Genomic DNA, 18943 nt, shown 5'->3' with positions numbered 1-18943 from the left:
TCAGTTCTGAACTGAAAATGGTTTTACTGGTTAACTGCAAAATAATCACATTTTGCAGAAAGGATTTTTTTAAATCCACTTGATTAACAAGAAAAGTGCAGTGCTGGGATCAGTTAGACCTCCAGGAAGACTTAAGAACCTCTTGAGGAACCTCTAAACTGATTATTGTCCAAAAAACCTATTAAATGCTCAATAGGAATGCATAGTGCACTAAGTGAAAAACATAACCGGATTAGGTCTCATTTAGAACTTCTTAAGTTAGAAGCCAGTGCATTGTGATACAGAATTGAAGTTTCAGCTTATTGATTCTTGCCACACACACAAAATATCTTTCTTTAGCAAATTAATTCTTAAGGGTGGGGGAAATCTACAGAAGAATTGATCAAAGCTTTATCGTAACAAGAGCTTCCAGTCATAAAGTACTGGCACAACAAGCAGGACTCAATGTGTCATTTCTTTTGTAATCAGCTGCTTTTTATACACCCCCTGTTTAAAGCTGACTTGATTGTACTGTGCATCACTTGGGTATTAAAGCCACAGAATTTGTTTCACTCTGCTTTACATACTGAAAGCTAGATTAATATTTCTCTTATTTAAGAAATATTTATTTTATGTTACTATAGCTAATGTTATGCACAGTGTGAACAGAAGGTTATTTTAGAGGGCAAGGATTGTGTTCCAGAACCTAAGAAGTATTAATAATCCTGAAGTTATGGTAGATTCACATTTTGTTCTTTTAGTAGTAACATAAAGTACATTAAATGTCTGTTCCTTGGATCTAGCCACAAAATGACCTTTTCAGTGCTCATCCTTTTTTCTCATTTTGATTTGTTCAAGGGAAATTACAAGCAACTGCTATTTGGTTTCCAAAAGGGATACACATAAAGCTGACCTTTTGATACTGTTATTTTTTGGGATGTGTACACTGTACTTTAAGTATGTCTTAGCTGCTGTTTGCTGGACTATATGTGTAGTTTAAGCCCTTCATTTCATTCAGGGTAAAGCTAGGACTAGAAATACAACTCCCCTCATATTTTCCCATGACAGACTTTTGCACACGCCCCAGGTAATGGTTTGTTTGCAGGCAATTTTAAAAGAAAGTACCATCGAATAAAAGAGGGCCTGAGATTTTAAGTCCTTCTATTCTATGCTGTATATATTCTAACTCTGATATTACAGTGATAAGCATGATGCGTCATTTATATGGCCCCCATTACTACAGCACCTCACAATTTAATGTATTTGTTCTCATCAGATCCCTGTGAGATAGGGTAGTACTATGACTTCCATTTTATAGATTGGGAACTGAGACACAGAGAGACTCAGGGTATGTCTACACTGCAATTGGACACCTGCGGCTGGCCCATGCAAGCTGACTCAGGCTCGCAGAGCTGGGGCTAAATTGTTGGCTAATTGCAGTGTAGACGTTCAGGCTCAGGATGCAGCCTGAGCTCTGGGACCTTCCCACCTTGCAGGGTCCAAAAGCCTGGGCTCCAGCCTGAGCCTGAATGTCTGCACCTCGTTTAAACAGCCCCTTAGCCTGAGCCCCGTGATCCTGAGTCATCCGGCACAGGCCAACCACATGTAGTGTAGACATATCTTAAAGTATTTGTCCATGGTCACACAGGAAATCTGTTGTAGAGCAGGGACCAGTCCCAGCCTACCTCCTTAACCACTAGACCATCCTGCCTCCTAATATGGCTTTTTTAAGCTACCCCAGTGTGGCTTTTAAAAAATCACTACATTTCACCTCAAAACAAAAGGATAAAGATTTATTCCACCTTAAAAACAGCAGCACATTTCAATCATTTAATGTGTATCTGCTGTTTTCTCAGTGAAATCAGTTGCTCTGGAAGTTCATCAAGTCCAGTATGCTATTCTATGTGCAAATGAGAAGCTGCTCAGTTCCCCCGCCAGCTAAGTAGCTAATTTAATTTAAGGACAATTGTAACATCCATAGTTACAGCACCGGAGCCTATAGAGAAGTCAATCTTTGTTCTGTGCAAATTAAAAGTAATTAAACAAATGGTCAGTGCTACACTGAAGTATTGGTATGTGTGATTCACTTAGTCTGGGAATAAGAATGTAACATTTTTAAAGAGAATTAAACTATGCTCCTAAATAAAATGCATTTAATCTTCATGATAGGTCAGGTCAACTGCATAGCCATGTAGCCCATGTATTGATTGAATGTAACAATCTGAAAACGAATGTACGGAGAATGACCAGACCTCCTGGCTTACCAAAAATATCATTTTCTAGGGCTGTGCATGTGTCTTTATAAGCCCTCATGCAACGTAATCAGCTGGCTGGTCAGACGAATCCTTTCCTACTGTGCTTTCTTGTAGAGGCTTTGATATCCCTGCCCATGGGAGGATCCATCTCCTTATGAAACTCAGGTGCAGCAGACTCTGATGGAACTTTGTGCACCCCTACAGACTCCACATAAACTACATATACAGGATGCTGACATGCAATGGAGTCTAGGCTGTAGCAACCCAGTGGCATGTAATTCAGTCAGGAGGTGGTAGGTGACACGTAAGGTCCCATCACAGAAATGGTGGGGGCCTCACTGCCCTAAATTAGGAAGGAGAGGAGGCCAGGTTGTAACTGCAGAGGCTTAGAAGATTGGTCATGAGTGAACAGAAATGACGGAAGGTGTAGAAGGGAGATATGGCATTATTCCCCACCTGTAAGAACTACCCCCAACACAGTGTCCGCTCCAGCTGCCATACCTTCCTACATCTTATAGAACAAGTAGCTGATGATGCCCTGCCTCCTAACTGCACAGAGTAAAACTCTCCTATAGCCAGATGCTCCACATATCAAAACTCCTCCTACCTGGCCTCCCATGGTGAATGCTCTCTATCTAATCCTCCTCATCTGAGCCATTTCTCTCTCTCACACACATGCACGTAAGCCCAGAGAAGTGTCTTCTCATTTGAGCCCCACACTCATCTTCTATAACCTTCTTGCACACTCTAGAAAAGACACACTCATCCCAATTAACCTGCCAAAAGCCTCACAGACTACTCATCAGCATCAAGTTCCTCAAATCCATTGCCCTAGCTACCAAACACTTCTCTTCCCCCTAGACCAAGTACCCTCTCCAAGATGCAAAACAGTTCTATAATATGTGGCATGTGTTGTCTATGTGTCTGTCAGCTAGATTCTTATACAGCACCTGTTGACATAATATTTGAGTGTATGCAGTTAGTCTACATGTTTCCAAAACTTCCTTGAAGCCCAAGACAAGCCCTCCACCCTAAAAACCCACTCTCCATTGTCAGAAGCTTCCTGCACATAATTTCCAACTCTGATTGTAGTATTAAGAGTACAGGTCTGTCTCCTCTTACGCTGGTGTTACGTTCCGCAGTCAGCGCCTAAAGCGAAAATCGCGTATAGTCAAAATTACATTGAGTGTAATGGCGGGCAAAATCGCCCGCACTACAGAAACTGTATTTAAATTGTTATTTTTCTCTTTTTTGTTGTTTTTGTTTTGTTTTTGCTGACCGAGTAAAGCTGAAATCACACATGTTAAATGCGCCTAAGATGCGACAGACCTGTAGTGTCAGAGTTTTCAGTTTCAAAATCTTGTGACCCTTGAAGAATGCCAGTTAATGTGCAACCAAGATAATTTACACCTGTCTCAGTTCAAAAAATGTGTTGTACCTTATCAAAGTCTTCTGAATAAATAGTTTTCCATAACATTTGCACAGAAAAATAATGGAAAGAAAAGTGCTGGTCATCAAATGGGATTTCTGTCCCATGTGAAATTCCAACATTTTAAAAAAATATTTTGAATATGAACAAAAAGTGAAAATTTTGAAATTTCCTACTAAATGAAAATTCAGAAAAATTTCAATTTGGGACTATCAAAACGTTTTGATAATGTAGAAAGATTATAACACCAGCTAATATAAAATATAGTGTCATTAGAATTCTTTTTATATAATATAAAAGTCAAAATGAAAACATTTTTACCAGGATGTTTCAGCATTATCAAAACAAAACATTTTAGTATATTGAAACAAAAAGAGAAAATCTAAAATGAATCATTTTCACTTTTTTTCTATTCACCTTTGTTGCACAGGAACCTATTGCAACATTTAGATTTCATAAAATTGTATGTTCTGATGGAAAGCTGTTCTGTCAGAGTTTTTTCAACCAGCTCTAAAAATAAACTTTATACTTTGCTAAGTATCTTGCCATTTACAGTTATTATAGGTTAAGAAACAGACACTATATCAAAGTTATTTGTGAAACCTTTATACCAAATCTCAAGCTGTAGGAAAATAAACGTGGGCTATAGTAACATAGTTACGTAGTAACAAAGGGATGGCAGATGGAATTTATATTTTATTGAATCATGCCTTGATTGTGCTAGAAATGGTTGTTTTTGGAAACTGTTCTGAAATTACATAGTGTTTGAAGTAATAAGAACTTTGTGACCTGTTTTTTACACTATATAAACATCTTAATGTTCTTCATTAGTGAGAATGTTTAATTATACAGTTACCAAGGAACACTATGATAGTAGAATATGAGTTAATTACCATTCATTGGAGTCACTGTGTCGTTTCCGCAAAATAATACAAATAAGTAATTAACTCGTCTTGTCACTGGATTTGGGACTTACTGAGATTTAAAGTGATTGTAAAAGTTCAAATCGACTGTGTTGGTAGTTAGACAAACTGCTCAATGCAAATAGCAATCCACAGTTATTTTGTCAATGAAACAATTAATCTTTGATTCTTCGATTGTTTAAAGTGAGTATTTTAGAGCATGATGATTTGTGAATATGATTTTTAACTAGTGAAAAAGGACATTATAAAATCTCCTAGCCCTCCACAGGAGTATGATACAACAGATTTTCTTTCTTAAAGTAAATGTCCATGATTACTGAAGAAGGTTAGAGTTTGTTTTATTAATTGGAAAATCCTGTTCTGTCTCCTTGGGGCATAGGGGGCCCTCTGGAAGCAAAACCAGTGCAGTTCTACTTCCCAGTGTGTTTTCCACCTGAGCAAGGACATCAATATTGAGCCATATCTCTTCCCCATGGTGAGAGGTGTGTTTCTCATCTCTCTTGGCTGCTGGGAGGGAAGTAAGAGTGTTTCTCCACTTTTCTCCTTTCCATTGTTTGGAGGAAATTCTTGGAGGGCTTCCTGCATTTCTTGTCAGTTGATTTCTTGAAGAGAAGTTCCTTTCAGATATGTGGACTGTATGAGAGCTACATGTGACTCTAGAGCCACACCTGAGCATCAGTGTGTTAGAATCTTCTCACCTTGCTCTACTTTTTCCCTGGACCTGGCTATCATTCTCAGTACAATAATCTCATTCACAAGACATTCTCTTTAATTGGGATTTTCCTTTATAAAGCATCTAGGTACATGAATAGTTGTACATGACAGGAATTAGTGACCTTTACTATGCACAAAATGATTTTAAACTGTGAAAGATCTCCCTCCCTACTACCACTGACCCTCTGTGCTTTCTCCTTTTGCACCTCACTGGGAGCTTTAAACACTGAGTTGGAAATCTTTTTGATTAGAGCATTTGTAACCCACATACTTTATACTGCAGCATTAGGCTTTGTTTGTCCAGGGGAGGGGAGGAGAAGCAGTGAACAGGAGACATCAGACATGGATCTTAGTGAGATATTCTGTCTCTGCACACATGCAAAGTGCAGGGCAGGGTAACTCAGTCAGGAAGACCCAGGAACTTCCAGAACAGGGTGTGATAGTTACTAGACAGGCTCAATAGCTATTTGGAGGCTGTATAGGAAGTTTTCATTGTGAGCAAATCATCTGGCAGGTCATACCCCTAGTTACCCTCTGAAAGCTGTGCCAATCAGAGAGCGGGGGTTAGGGGAAAGTTATAAATAGAGAAGTTAAAAAGAGCCCTGTGAACTCAGCAGCTGGACCAAGAAATGTGTGTGCAGTGAGAGCTGGGTACAGGTGAACGCTATTCCAGCTTTATTTACTATGGAAGCCCTCCATTAGGATAATATTTTGTCCAATGCCGTGTGTTTTATAGCCCTAGAAGAAGAGCTGGGGGAAAGCATTTGTAACCCCTAGAAACTACAGAGCCTATGGAATCTGCATTTATCTACCTGCTCTAAACTGGGATTCTGTCTCTGTTAAAAAGAGAGAATGAGGCAGCACCTAGTGTGGTGAGGATTTATGAATTCTTTTCTGATTTAGGTGGGCTTACGGGGAGAAGATGGTGCCATACAGTGAGAGCCCTACGGAGGTCCAGGAAATTGATATTTTATATGCTGATCCCAGTCCTTGTACCACGTTGGATACAAGCTGCAGATTTCTGTTTCACGAGCAACTGAGAGGACCAGTCAGCACTTAACCCAAGGACTAGAATATTGCTAGCTGTGGAGACCCTCTTTTGTCATAGAATCATAGACAACTAGGGTTGGAAGAGACCTCAGGAGGTCATCTAGTCCAACCCCCGGCTCAAAGCAGGACCAACCCCAACTAAATCATCCCAGCCAGGCCTTTGTCAAGCCGGGCCTTAAAAACCTCTAAGGATAGAGATTCCATCACCTACAAAGGTAACCCATTCCAGTCCTTCACCACCCTCCTAGTGAAATAACTTTTCCTAATATCCAACCTAAACCTCCCCCACTGCAACTTGAGACCATTGCTCCTTGTTCTGTCATCTGCCACCACTGAGAACAGCCTAGCTCCATCCTCTTTCTTGGGGTACTTCGATTGATACCAGCTGCCAACTAGACATTTAGCCATTGATCACTATCCACAGATCCAGATGGTCTAGCCAGCTTTCTATCCACCTTATAGTCCATTCTCCAATCCATACTTCTTTAACTTGCTAGCAAGAATACTGTGGGAGACCGTATCAAAAGCTTTGCTAAAGTGAAAGTATATCACGTCCACCACTTTCCCCATATCCACAGAGCCAGTAATCTCATCACAGAAGGCAATCAGGTTCTCTCACTGCCCCCAGACTGTTTGCTGATGGGGTTCTGAAGTGTCTGAAAGGACTGAAGCTCTGAAGAGTCCTGGTGATACATACTACATGCCATGGTCACACTGTGAGGACTTGATGTCATCTTTGAGAGAAGATCAGAGGGGAATGTGTTTTCATGTGTGTGCTAATGTATAGAAAATGTTCTGTTGAAACCTTATATTTGAATGTTTGTAACAGAAACAAAAGAGGGAAGTCTATATGAGTAACAGTAGTAGATTTACTGTCTAATAACTTTTGTTTAAAAGTTACTCATAGTATTCCAAATAACATTTACAATGTTTAACACTATTTACAATGTATTGAGTGTGTATTAAATGTTTGTGGTACTAAGATAGTGTAGAGTATCCTTTCTCTGAAATTTATTGGGAACTATTTACATCCATTTATCAGCGTTTTATACATGATAGTCTCGAGCTTTTAACTCTGTGTTATGCCTTTTTTAGAAGTCCTGAAAAGATAAAACTCTGGCCTGTGGTTCAGCAAAGAGTTAGGCCTTGTCTACACGACAGGGAAAATTCAATCTAAGCTATGCAATTTGAGTTACGTGAAAAGCGTAACTCAAATCGACATAGCTTAGACCTACTTCCCGTGGGGTCCGCACTACGCGATGTAGACGGGAGATGCTCTCCTGTCAACTCCCTTTACTCGATCCAGAGGAGTACAGGAGTCGACAGGGGGTGTGTGTCCCTCAAATGCGTTGCGTTTAACAGCTGAGCACACACACCCCTTCAAAGAAAAATGTGTAATGGGGAAGCAGGGGATACTCATGCAATATTCTGTACAAATCAGTTACACACCCCTTTTCTGGCACCTCAGCTTAAGGGCTTGTCTTCCTTACTACCTGATCTGCTCAGTTTTTGTACTGCTATAACTATTTTGGTTAGAAGAAAGAAGAACAGGAGTACTTGTGGCACCTTAGAGACTAACAAATTTATTAGAGCATAAGCTTTCGTGGACTACAGCCCACTAACACGGCTGTTACTCTGAAACTTATTTTGGTTAGGTGTATGATATTTACCAAAATAGTAATACTGGTACAACCCCTAGTGTTGACATAGTTATACTGGTCTAAAGTGTAGACCTGGCTTGATGTGAATAATTAGACCTAAGGTGGGGCTTAATTTCTTGGGAGACAGAATTAAGGGGGTAAATAGATCAGGGGGCTGAAAACAGAATGTCTGTGCTATTTAAGATAGGTAAATAGGTCCGTAAGCTAAGAGGCAGAATGTCTGTAATAGCTAAGATAAGGAATACACAGGGAGCTATCTACAATGGACAAGATAACAATTGATAAGTCATAAATGTAAAGACAAGGTAAAGGGTTAGTAATGCTGTTACCTAAGGTTTATAGAAACCAATGTAGTGGTAACTTAACTGTTTTTTTGGGGGGGGGAGGGGCAGTGTCAGGAATATATTAATGGGGACACTGCTTTTTTTGTTTGATAAATGATGGGCACAAGCAAGAGTGCTTTACCTAAAACAACTTTTTATTAGGTTTTAAGCACACACACATGTATGCTGTTGCAGTAGATTCAGAACATTCCAAAACATTTATATTTACCTAAAGTCTGAGATGGTTTCAAGGAATCAGCAGCCAGCCTTCCAGGGGCCCTCCTTCCATCCAGCTGCTGGGGATGTTTTGGTGCCAGATCTTTGCCCAAAGAAAAGCTTCCTCAGGCTGTTCCAAAGCATGCTTTTAACTAAACTTTTTATCGATTTTTTTTTAAACAAAGTACATAACTTATAGTAGCCCCTAGCTACAATTTCCCTAGCAATAGCCAATAACAATTTATTATTTTTTTTTATTAGCAAAGCAGCTTCAGCAAAAAAACTTACAAATACAAACAACCAGAATTAAGGTCAGTTTTTTACATTTCCCCCTCTTTTCATGAATCTGCCCTTTCACGTTATTTATTTTATTCAGTAAAATCGCAGCTTGCAGCTGTTTTTGTTCTGTCTGCCTAAGCAAGGCCAAATTATTTTTATAGGTATCCTCACTTCTAGCTTATGGGGGGAGGGGGGGCTAAGAGCACAAGATGGCTGCGAGTTATGTCAAATCCAGTTCTCTCACAACAATGCGAGGTCTGAGCATGCTGTACAGGGATTGGTTCCTACAAAGTAATCAAGCCCAATGAATAGTAAATGCTATGTGATGTGTACATAAAGGAAGAGGGTTTCTTTGTAACTTGGATGTGTGGTATGTACCCACCCCCTACACTTGAGCCTGATGAATTTAAGTGTAGTTTGACTGTATGGCAATAAAGAAACTTCAGGGATGATTTCGAAGTTGAGCTGAGTTCTTGGGAACTGAGTGGATAAGGTCTCAGAAGCCACCCAACCATAAAGTTGCCTTCTAGCAATGTGGCTTTTTCTTTTAATATGGGAATAAATTATAATTGTATAAACACTGGCACAATTACATCCAGCCTAGGGGATTGTACCATTTAGACTATACCCAGTATAGTTAAAATGGTACAATTTTTGTGTGTAGACAAGACCTTAGTTGAAACTCTTATTGACATCAAAGTCAACAAATGTTTTGTTTCCATAAGAATTGATCTATGACTTTAGGATTTGGCCATCTCTTTAGAAGGAGGATTAAAATATCACACACAAAAATCCACCAATCCACCAATTAGAATACAATTTTTTGTGACTTCAAAACATTTGAAGTCATGTGAAGGAGTAATGTATATTAACAACCCATCATGTTAATTAAGAGGCAGATTTTGACATATAAATGAAGGCTTGTGTCCTTGAATGGCCTCACTCATATCCAAACATTTTTTGCAGGCAACCACAGCTAATATGAACTGTTAACCAATGGGCTGAATCCTAGCTGAGGTCATGTCACAAGATTCTGGGACTTCCAAAATCAGTGATAAAAACACAGCACAGGATGGATTAAGAGGAAGCAGATAAAGGGGCAGAATTGGTTTCTGTTGCTTAATAAGAATATTATCTTGTACTTTGATCATGGGTTTGATGCTTTTTTGGTTGACATAATCAGATAAATCTAGAAAATTTTATTTAATATTTGAATTTGTTATTTGAGCTCATAATTGAAGACTGAGGGATGAAGTCTATGTTGTTTCTTAGTAAATTCTATTAGTTAATTTGAGTCAGTAAGAGTATAGCTGTTTGTTATAATGTTTTCAAATAAACTTAAAATAATGTGTGTAGCAATTTTGGTTGTCTGATCTTTATTTCATAAGACATCTTGAACAACCTGATGGAACAGCTTTTTGAGTCAAACAAATGACACTGGATGACTCTTCCACTAAAATGTGTTCTTGTGGTATGAAAGTAATTTACCATGTTATGATAAATGCATAACTTGCTTCCTTATCTTTAATTTGTCCCAAGGAATTACTGGCAAAAGGAAATCAGTAGTCAAATATCCGTGCCAGGATTTTAAAAAAATGATGAGTGTTTTAGGGTGCTTCAGTTTTTGCTTGACCACCTTGAGACATATCAAGGAGGCTTATTGTCAAAGGATGGTTGCTCAGCAATTCATGAAAATCAGGCCCCTTGCGATATCTTAAAAGTTGAGGCACTTTCTAAAGTTTTGGTCCTTGTTTATAGTTGCATGCATATGTTAAAAAATGTTAGATAGCTTCTCCCCCCCACAATATCATGACAATGATGGACTAGGGAACATACTCCACACAGCCTGAGGTGAATAAAAAGAGTCCATGTGGCTTGTACTAACCACATAGCCAGAATGAGGTTGGCGTTTTCTTCCCTCCCTCTCCTCCTTCATATCCTTCCTGAAGGCTCATGTCTCTTAGTGTCCTTTTAGGCTTTTTCTCACCACCTTGCTGTTCTTTTGACTGACTTACTGTGAAGTGATAACATATTAATATTTTTTTTAAAAAGCTGAGTGTACAATAAATCATGTCCCATGATCTTTTAGTGTTGAAATCCCCTTGCTTCCCATATCCCTCTGCCCTTTGGCATTCTTCCCTGTACTCTAGTTAATGCACACTTTAAGCTTTTTGGGGCAGGGACCTACTGTTTGTAACATGCCAGCCATAGTAGAAATGACAAATAATAATAATAAGTTTGCTGACCACTAATCCTGCTCTGAAATGGAAGAATGTTGTTGCTTAGATATCAGCAAATGTTATTTTGTATCTGAGAAGCTTTGTTCCATTTTGTACTTCAAAAAATAATCATTCTTTGGGTATTAACCTGATCCTAAATAAATAATGTATGAGGTATATGTTAACATTTTACTGTAACCTTTGCCTAAATAAAAAGTTTTTTTTTTAATAATCCTTTTGGTTATCAAATTACTAATTGAATTCATATGATATCTCTGGATGCAAACTCTTAGAGTAAAGTTAGTTATGATTGTCCTCAGAATTTTCTTTCCCATACCAGGGAAGTTTGAGATGAAAAAGCAACCTGATTAGGTGATTTCTGGCTGCACTGATAAATCAGGCAGTAAAAGGAGTGATATTTGAGGGATTTAGGAATTTGTCGGTTGACTCCCACAATCAATCAGCCTTTAAACATTTGAGAAGAGACTTATGCTGGTTTTGTTTTGTGTGTGTGTTCTTTTTTTAATAGGGTCAGGTGGTAAGATCAAAGTATATGTTACAATGATACTTTTGTATTTGTTTTTATAAAGACATTAACGTCTTCAAATTATATTATGGGCCTGATCCTGGTTCCAGTGACATTACTAGTAAAGCTGCCAGGGCTGTAGGCCCTGTGTAGTGATGTTTTATGAGAAAACAGAGAAAGGAGATAGATATGGTGAATTTAGCACCCAATAATTTAATACTTTTACTGGGTAAAATTCTATGGTCTCTGTTATGCTGGAGAGTAGACTAGAAGATCATACTGGTCCTTTCTGGCTGTAAAATCTATGAATACACAATATTGATTAATAGTAATTATTGACTGAGAGCTTTTAAACGAATTACTTGTCTGTTATTAATAATCTAAATATTCAAAATATGCGTTTGTTCAGTCTGAATATACAGTGTGTCGTTTCGCCCACAGACCTATCAATTATTCAAAGGGCATGACAAATAAGGGGCCCAATTCTGCAAATGTTTCCTCCCAGGTGCAGAACTTAGGATCATAGTGGTTATCAGTTAGGGGACAATCACATTATTTTCATTTTAATGTCAACAATGGTATTTTATATTTATGAGAAAAAATTAAAATACAAATTGAGGACAAAAATGCATGAGAAATGTTATGAATGTACTTTGTAGCATTGTAACAGGCATTAAATCAAGAGCATTAAATAATAAGCTGCCTTCAGGTATTTGCTTGTATACCCTTTATTATCTCAAAGGGAATTTTATGAACAGTATGTCACAGTGCTGACAGCATCTACATTCAAAGGCCAGTGTCTAATATTTTAAGCTATGCAAGGAAATAGTAGAGGAAAAAATCCCAAGAAAATGGAACCTAGATCTTTTCTCATAAAGCATTTTTGCAAGCATTTTGCTTTTTCTAGATGCTGTCCCATCGTCTTCATTTGAGGGAGTACCCAACTTTAATTGCACAACTTTAAATATTTAATAGAGCTTTTATTAGTTGCACAGAACCAGAGAAGTAAAAGTTGTAATATCTTGTTCTGGTCATCATTTTTATTCATCATGGTTTAATGAGTATTATAATTACAGGTTGAGGAAGAAATATAAATTAGCTTTGTGGTATTGGTTGAGACTTATGTGCTCACTGGCATGTGCACAAGGGACTATATGAGCATAACTGAGTTTTTCAGCACATTGGCACAAGCTCCCCAATACCAACACGGAATTCTTCATGTTTAAATAATTGGAGAAGAGCTGCTATATATAATTGTAAGCACTGACACTAATAACTCTGTCTGGCTTCAGTACAAAAAAGCATGGGGAATTTGAAGGCTGAATGGACTTGTTCTTGGCAGGTGTTCATTCTCTGATTTATCAATGAAGTTAGACTTCAAATAACAATCTTTTCCTACCATTTCACATATTTGCTTCCAGCTTGGAGAAACACCTACATTATTTGGAGTGGTCAGGAACACGGGCAGTTATTTGGAGTATGTTTCAGTTGACTTGAGGGGGAAAGTCCATTTGTAGACAACAAATGCCCTCTCGTTTCAGCCCTCAAATAAATATTGTGTGGTGATAATGTAATAATTTCTATCTTTAGCATTCTAGACATGGCTACATGCATGCCACCTATATTGTTAAATTGTAATTGGATGTAAAGTAAAACAGATGAATACTTTTACATTACTTTTTAAAATGCTTTGTTAAAACATTGTTTTTCCCCCATTAGCAACTTATGCGGGAGCGACAGCAGATGGCCAGCCGTCCCTTTGCTTCTGTCGATGTAGCACTGGAAGTAGGAGCTGAGCAAACAGACTTTCTACGAGGGCCATTAGAGGTAGGAACAGTGGTGCTGACAAGGGACCATTGTGATTTGCATATTTATATTGCTCGTCTCATCTGCATCTGCTTCTGAAACCAAGCAGAGTCTGATTACCCAGAGCTGACAAGTCTCAGCTACATATGTTACGCCATTTTCAAGGAGCATAGTTTTAATAGTGTGACATGAGTTGTAACAAAAGCCACTGGAGAATCTATTAGCCTAGGCTAGAGTGACAATCAGTTCACCTGGCAGCCCTTTCTTGATGGATGAGTGTCGAAGGAATTTAAGATACAGGTATTAACAAGGAAACAAACCTTATGTTTAGTCCTTAGAGTACACAGTGCTCTCTAGTTAACAGTTCACATCTATCTTAATTAACAGAGATTACTGTAAAAAAACAACCCCCCCAAAATGCTGAGAGTTGAATTTCAATATTGTTGTTTTATTTGTGAGGTTTAAAGGACACAATATATAGCACATGTTTTCATTTGTGGTTAATAGCTATATTATTACATCCTTTTATTGTAAACGGTATACACTGAAAGAGAAATCATAATATGCCAGGCAATGCAATATTGGAATAGTGCAATAATGCATGAAATGGATTCTGGAAATTTCACCTGAAAATGGAGAGAGAATAACATAAGGATAATAATGAATATCTAATCAAGGCTGCCTTTTTGGTAGATTATATTTACTGTATTTCTTTATGTTTATTTACAATATTATGTTCGCAGTTATTACTTTATCTTATTTATGGTGAAACTTGGGAGTGAGGTGGGATAACTGAAATTTTTCCAGAATTGTTGGCAGTTCCTCTTAAATTCAAAGCTTCTCTTGCTTTTCTAAATAGCCTCTTTCAATGGAAGATTAAAAACAGTCTGTCAGACCTCTAAGGTTCTTGGAGGAGTGGACACTGTGAAAAGCAGAATCATGGTATTTAAAAAAATCTTCTATTGAGCCCTTATCAAATTGAGGTGCTCTCTCCTTCTACTAGATAGGAGGCAATAGTAATTGTTCTTGCTCACATAATTTGGGTACTTTGAATATGTAATGCATAAAAATTCACTATCCTTGCCAAGAAGCTTTGCTGTTTTGTGACCAAACATTGCAGCACGTAGTGCCCCCACCTGCAGGAGCCTTACACTTTTCCCTTATCTTGAAACGGAAGAAGCTTCCAGTTACTGAGACTTGAGACTCAAGATCCCTGTGCTGCAGTTTCAAGTTAATTGACATTTTGAAGTTTGTGTAATTCTGTTTGAGAACATTTTAGCTCCGTTCTTTTTTGGGGTGGGGAAAGAATGGGTGGAAGGTGGGGATTCCTAACTTTGATTGTTTTCATACTGCTGATTTAATTAAAACTTTAGAAGTAAACATCTAACATTAATTGCTATGCTTTCTTCTATGACATCTTTTATTTAACAAGTAATGAAGGTGGAAACTGAAATCCTTCAGTTATGTTTTTACAGTTTTTTCAGTTTTTTTTCTCCTACTCTAAGCATGTTCTGGTAATTAATTTAGTACTCACTGTGAGTTGTATTTTGTCTGATATATATATATATATATATATATCAGACAAAATACAACTCACAGTGAGTACTAAATATATATATATATATATATATATACACACACACACATATACAGAACAGAGACTATTCAAAGTTTTCCTAGCATTACAATACACTGTAGTCTGTACTAAAACAATGTGTTACTGAAGATTAAATGAAAATGATGCAATTTATTGATTGGCCCATGCAGTCTACTGTGTAAGAGAGAGATAAATTAAAATTACATTACAGGTCTATCTTGAACTTACAAAAGCAAGGTAATAAAAGTTACAGCTGCCACTCTGTTCTTGATTCTCAGCTTTCTATTAGGTTATAAGTGGATTTAGATAAGTATGTGGATAGCTGCACTGCAATACTTAAACACAAAAGGGCACAATAAAAATAGATCAGCAGCCATAGTTCCGTTTTTGTTGGATTCAGTTAAATTCCCAACATTATTTTCATATTGCTATGCTATTGATGCACATTGTGTTCCTTTATCTTTATATATATAAAATAAAAATAAAAAAAATACAGTAACTTCCCCCAAAAAATGTTGTAATGTCACTTACATTGACATACTAAAAGCTCCCATTATAATGTCGATAACTGTGAGATGCTTTCATTGCAACCCCTGCCCCAACCTTCCATTGACATTGTATCTGATTCATGGGTGCTTTGGACCAGATATAAAGTCAATGACACAGTGGCTATTCTTTTATTGACACTGAAATAACTCTAGCGCTTCCAATGACATTGTATTGATCCGTTGGTCCTTTGGGCACAATATAATGTCAGTGGAACTATTACATACAGTACTGCAGGTCTCCCACTCAAATTGCACAGTAAGAATACTGCTCATTAATATTGTCTAGCTACCATGTTGTGAATTTACATGAGAACTGTGCATTAATATTGATGATCCAGTACAGTGTCGATACATCCGCATGTATACACAGTACTTCCAGTGCGATATACAGTGACATTTCATTGGATCCTATCTTATTGTGCAAATTGCATTTAAAAATATGGCAAGTAACTGCTCCACCGTAAGGTTTTATTTTGCAAAATTGTCATTTTTATCTAGAATTGGCAAAAATATGGTCTTATAATTTGAGACTTTTGGTACTGTTTGGCCATTCTCAGTATTTAAAATAAATAACTGGTTCAAATAGCAAAAATAGAATTCCACGGACTTCGATCATCCTTGTGCCTTTTTTACAACCACCCGCATTTGCAATAGCTGAGTAGAAAGTACTGAAAAACCAAGTTTGATGGACATGCTTAATCCTCATTTTTCTGCTGTTTTTGATTCTATCATTATCTTCTCCTCAGCAACATCAGTGCACTTTCCTGATACTGGCCATCATCCTCTATGTCCATTTACTCAGCATCTTCTTCCTTCTGTCTCTCACAGCTGATGGGGGTTTTCCAGGGCCTTGTCATTGGCTACTGCTCTGTCCAATTTACACCCTATCTCTAGGTTGTCTCATCCGTTCATGTACCTTCAACTGCTGATGATTCAGAAATCTACCTCTACAACACTGATATATTGCCTTTCATCCAATCTGTCATCTTGGCCTGTCTTTCTGGCATTTCCTCTTGGATGTCTCATCATCCCCTTAAACTTAACATAGCCAAAACCAAACTACTTATCTTCCCTCCCATTCCCCTTAACTGTCAATGTTAACAGCAATATCATCCTTCCCATCACTCAAGTCCACAATCTGAGGGTTATTTTTGACTCCTATAAGTTCTTTACTCCACACATCCAGGCCATTTCCAAATCCTGTTGCTTCTTGCTCCTCACTCGATCCAAGATCCATCCTTTTACTTCCATGACAATCGCTAAACCATTTAGGGACTCCTTAGATTCTGATCTCATTCGCCAAACCTCTACTCTTTCCATGTACAAGTCCATTTGGAGAGCCCACTTCCACCATGCTGCTTACAGTGATTCTAGTTGACATGTACATTATTTAATATATATATATATATATATATATATATATATATATATATATATATATATATATATATAGTTTCCCATTTCCCCTAAGCTCTGTCCTTAGATTGTGAGCTTCATGTCTGCCTGGAGGCACTTAGCACACAGTGAGCACTATTATAAACAAACCGTATACACCTCTACTCCCATATAACGAGACCCGATATAACGTGGTAAAGCAGTGCTCCGGGGCGGGGCAGGGCTGCGCACTCTGGTGGATTAAAGCAAGTTCGATTTAATGCAGTTTCACCTATAACACAGTAAGATATTTTGCCTCCTGAGGACAGCGTTATATCGAGGTAGAGGTGTACAATAATAATTAATTAGTCCCTAAACTGCCATACCACTGTAGGCCAAAGGAAAAAGTATCATTGCCTGAATAAGAGCTGAGTAAGGATTTGGCCCCATTATAATAAAAATATACATCTGGTTTCTGCACTTCATAAACTGGACATAGTTTTTGCCAAATCAATGCTCCTTATTTAATATTATTGTATATAAATGTGTGGTAGTCTTCTTAGTCACATCCAATAGACTCGTTGAATTTCCAGTAGCCACTTAAGCCCAGATCCACAAATGTACTAAGGGCCTAAGTCTCAGGTTTAGGCACACAAGTCACAGTTTTGGCTCCACTGCAATCCACCAAACTCACACCAAACCCTGAAGGAACCTAACTTCACTCAGCACCGAAGTTTTCAAAGTAAAAGTTCCCTAGGCACCTAAGTTTCAGCCTTTTAGCATGTGCACTGCTGCCTCCCTTTAGGCATCTGGATGCCTCCTATCTCTTGCCTAAGCCCCAGAGTGATTCACAAACTCGGGGAAAACATTCAGCCACCTAAGTCACATATACGGCCCGATCTGGCAGGCATGCTCAGAGGTTGCCTACTGGATTGGGTCCCATTCAAAATCCATCCAAAGCAGGTGGTGATGGTGCCTCCAATGACTGTTCGACTTTGGATAAATAATTAAACAGTTGTTAGAACAGAGAGAGAGAATGACTGTGTAGTACAGTGATTAGGGCACTGCCTGGGAGGCTCTGAGTCCAGACCTCATGCTCCAATCGCTCTTTCATTATTTATCCACATTGGAACAGCTTCAACGGGGGAGATCAAGGGAGCCCCACATCAGAATATGCCATAGTTCAGTGGTTAGAGCACTCTCCTGAGAAGTGGGAGACACCTGTTCAAATGTTTTCTCCCCCTCTGGCAGAGAGGGGGAGGAATTGAACCTGGGTCTCCCACATCACAGGCAAGTGCTCTAACTACTGGGACCGCAGCTTCTGCTTCATAGAGTGAGGCAGATGCCTAACTCCTTCCCACAAGCAGCAGCTTAGGCACCTAAGCCATCTGACTCCAGGTGGCCGGGTTCCATATATGGGTTGTTAAGCAGAGCTAGGCATATTCCTGCAGCCTGGACCTAGGTACCTATCTCCATGAGAGGGGTGGGCTTAGCACACACTCTTCTGGCTGGCATCTCCCACTAGCTAGCTTAGTATCAGAGGGGTAGCCGTGTTAGTCTGTTAGTCTCAAAGGTGCCACAGGACCCTCTGTTGCTTTTAGCTAGCTTAGGCAGCTTCCCTTCTAGAGTGCTGGCTTTCATGGGTTGCATTCCTAGGTGCCTGTCTCCCACATTCATTATATAGGGAGCCTAGGTGCCTAACTCTGCTTTGTGTATCACAGGAACAATATTCATTTTTCTAGGCCCTGTTGTGCTCAGCGTTGAATGCCGAAGTCCCTTTGTAGATCTCTCCCGTAGTAACTAACTGAACCCCTTGTAGGCTCTTCAGATTTCCATGTACACATTTAATTACTTCTGTCAAGTTAAGGGGGGCTCAAGAATTATAGAATGAAAAGAACATCAAGTCTTATTTCCTTTATTCAGCAGTTAGAAGCATTTATAGTACATTGAATGGTTTTTAATTTCAAGGAGTCATTGTAGGTCTAAGGCAAAGATCAAAATGTTGTTTTTGTTTAGTTCAATGGGAAAGTTAGAATCCTTGCCT

At 38.5% G+C, this 18943-nt stretch overlaps 1 protein-coding gene across 5 annotated transcripts in view; it reads left to right on the top strand.

Moving 5' to 3' along the window:
• Positions 1 to 18943, top strand: part of ATRNL1 (attractin like 1) — a 991165-nt gene that overhangs the window by 780544 nt on the left and 191678 nt on the right. For 4 of the 5 annotated variants that reach the window (XM_054034053.1, XM_054034052.1, XM_054034051.1 and 1 more), the window contains one exon: positions 13294 to 13401. In XM_054034053.1, coding sequence (XP_053890028.1) covers positions 13294 to 13401 — 108 coding nt within the window. Of the gene's footprint in view, positions 1 to 6203; positions 6278 to 13293; positions 13402 to 18943 lie in introns of those variants that run through there. The other variant, XM_054034054.1, reaches the window with a different exon arrangement.

The sequence above is a fragment of the Malaclemys terrapin genome, chromosome 7 (genome assembly GCF_027887155.1).
Source record: "Malaclemys terrapin pileata isolate rMalTer1 chromosome 7, rMalTer1.hap1, whole genome shotgun sequence".
NCBI lineage: Eukaryota > Metazoa > Chordata > Testudines > Emydidae > Malaclemys > Malaclemys terrapin.
The sequence above is the reverse complement of the archived record's forward strand: the minus strand, read 5'-3'. Positions and strand labels throughout refer to the sequence as shown.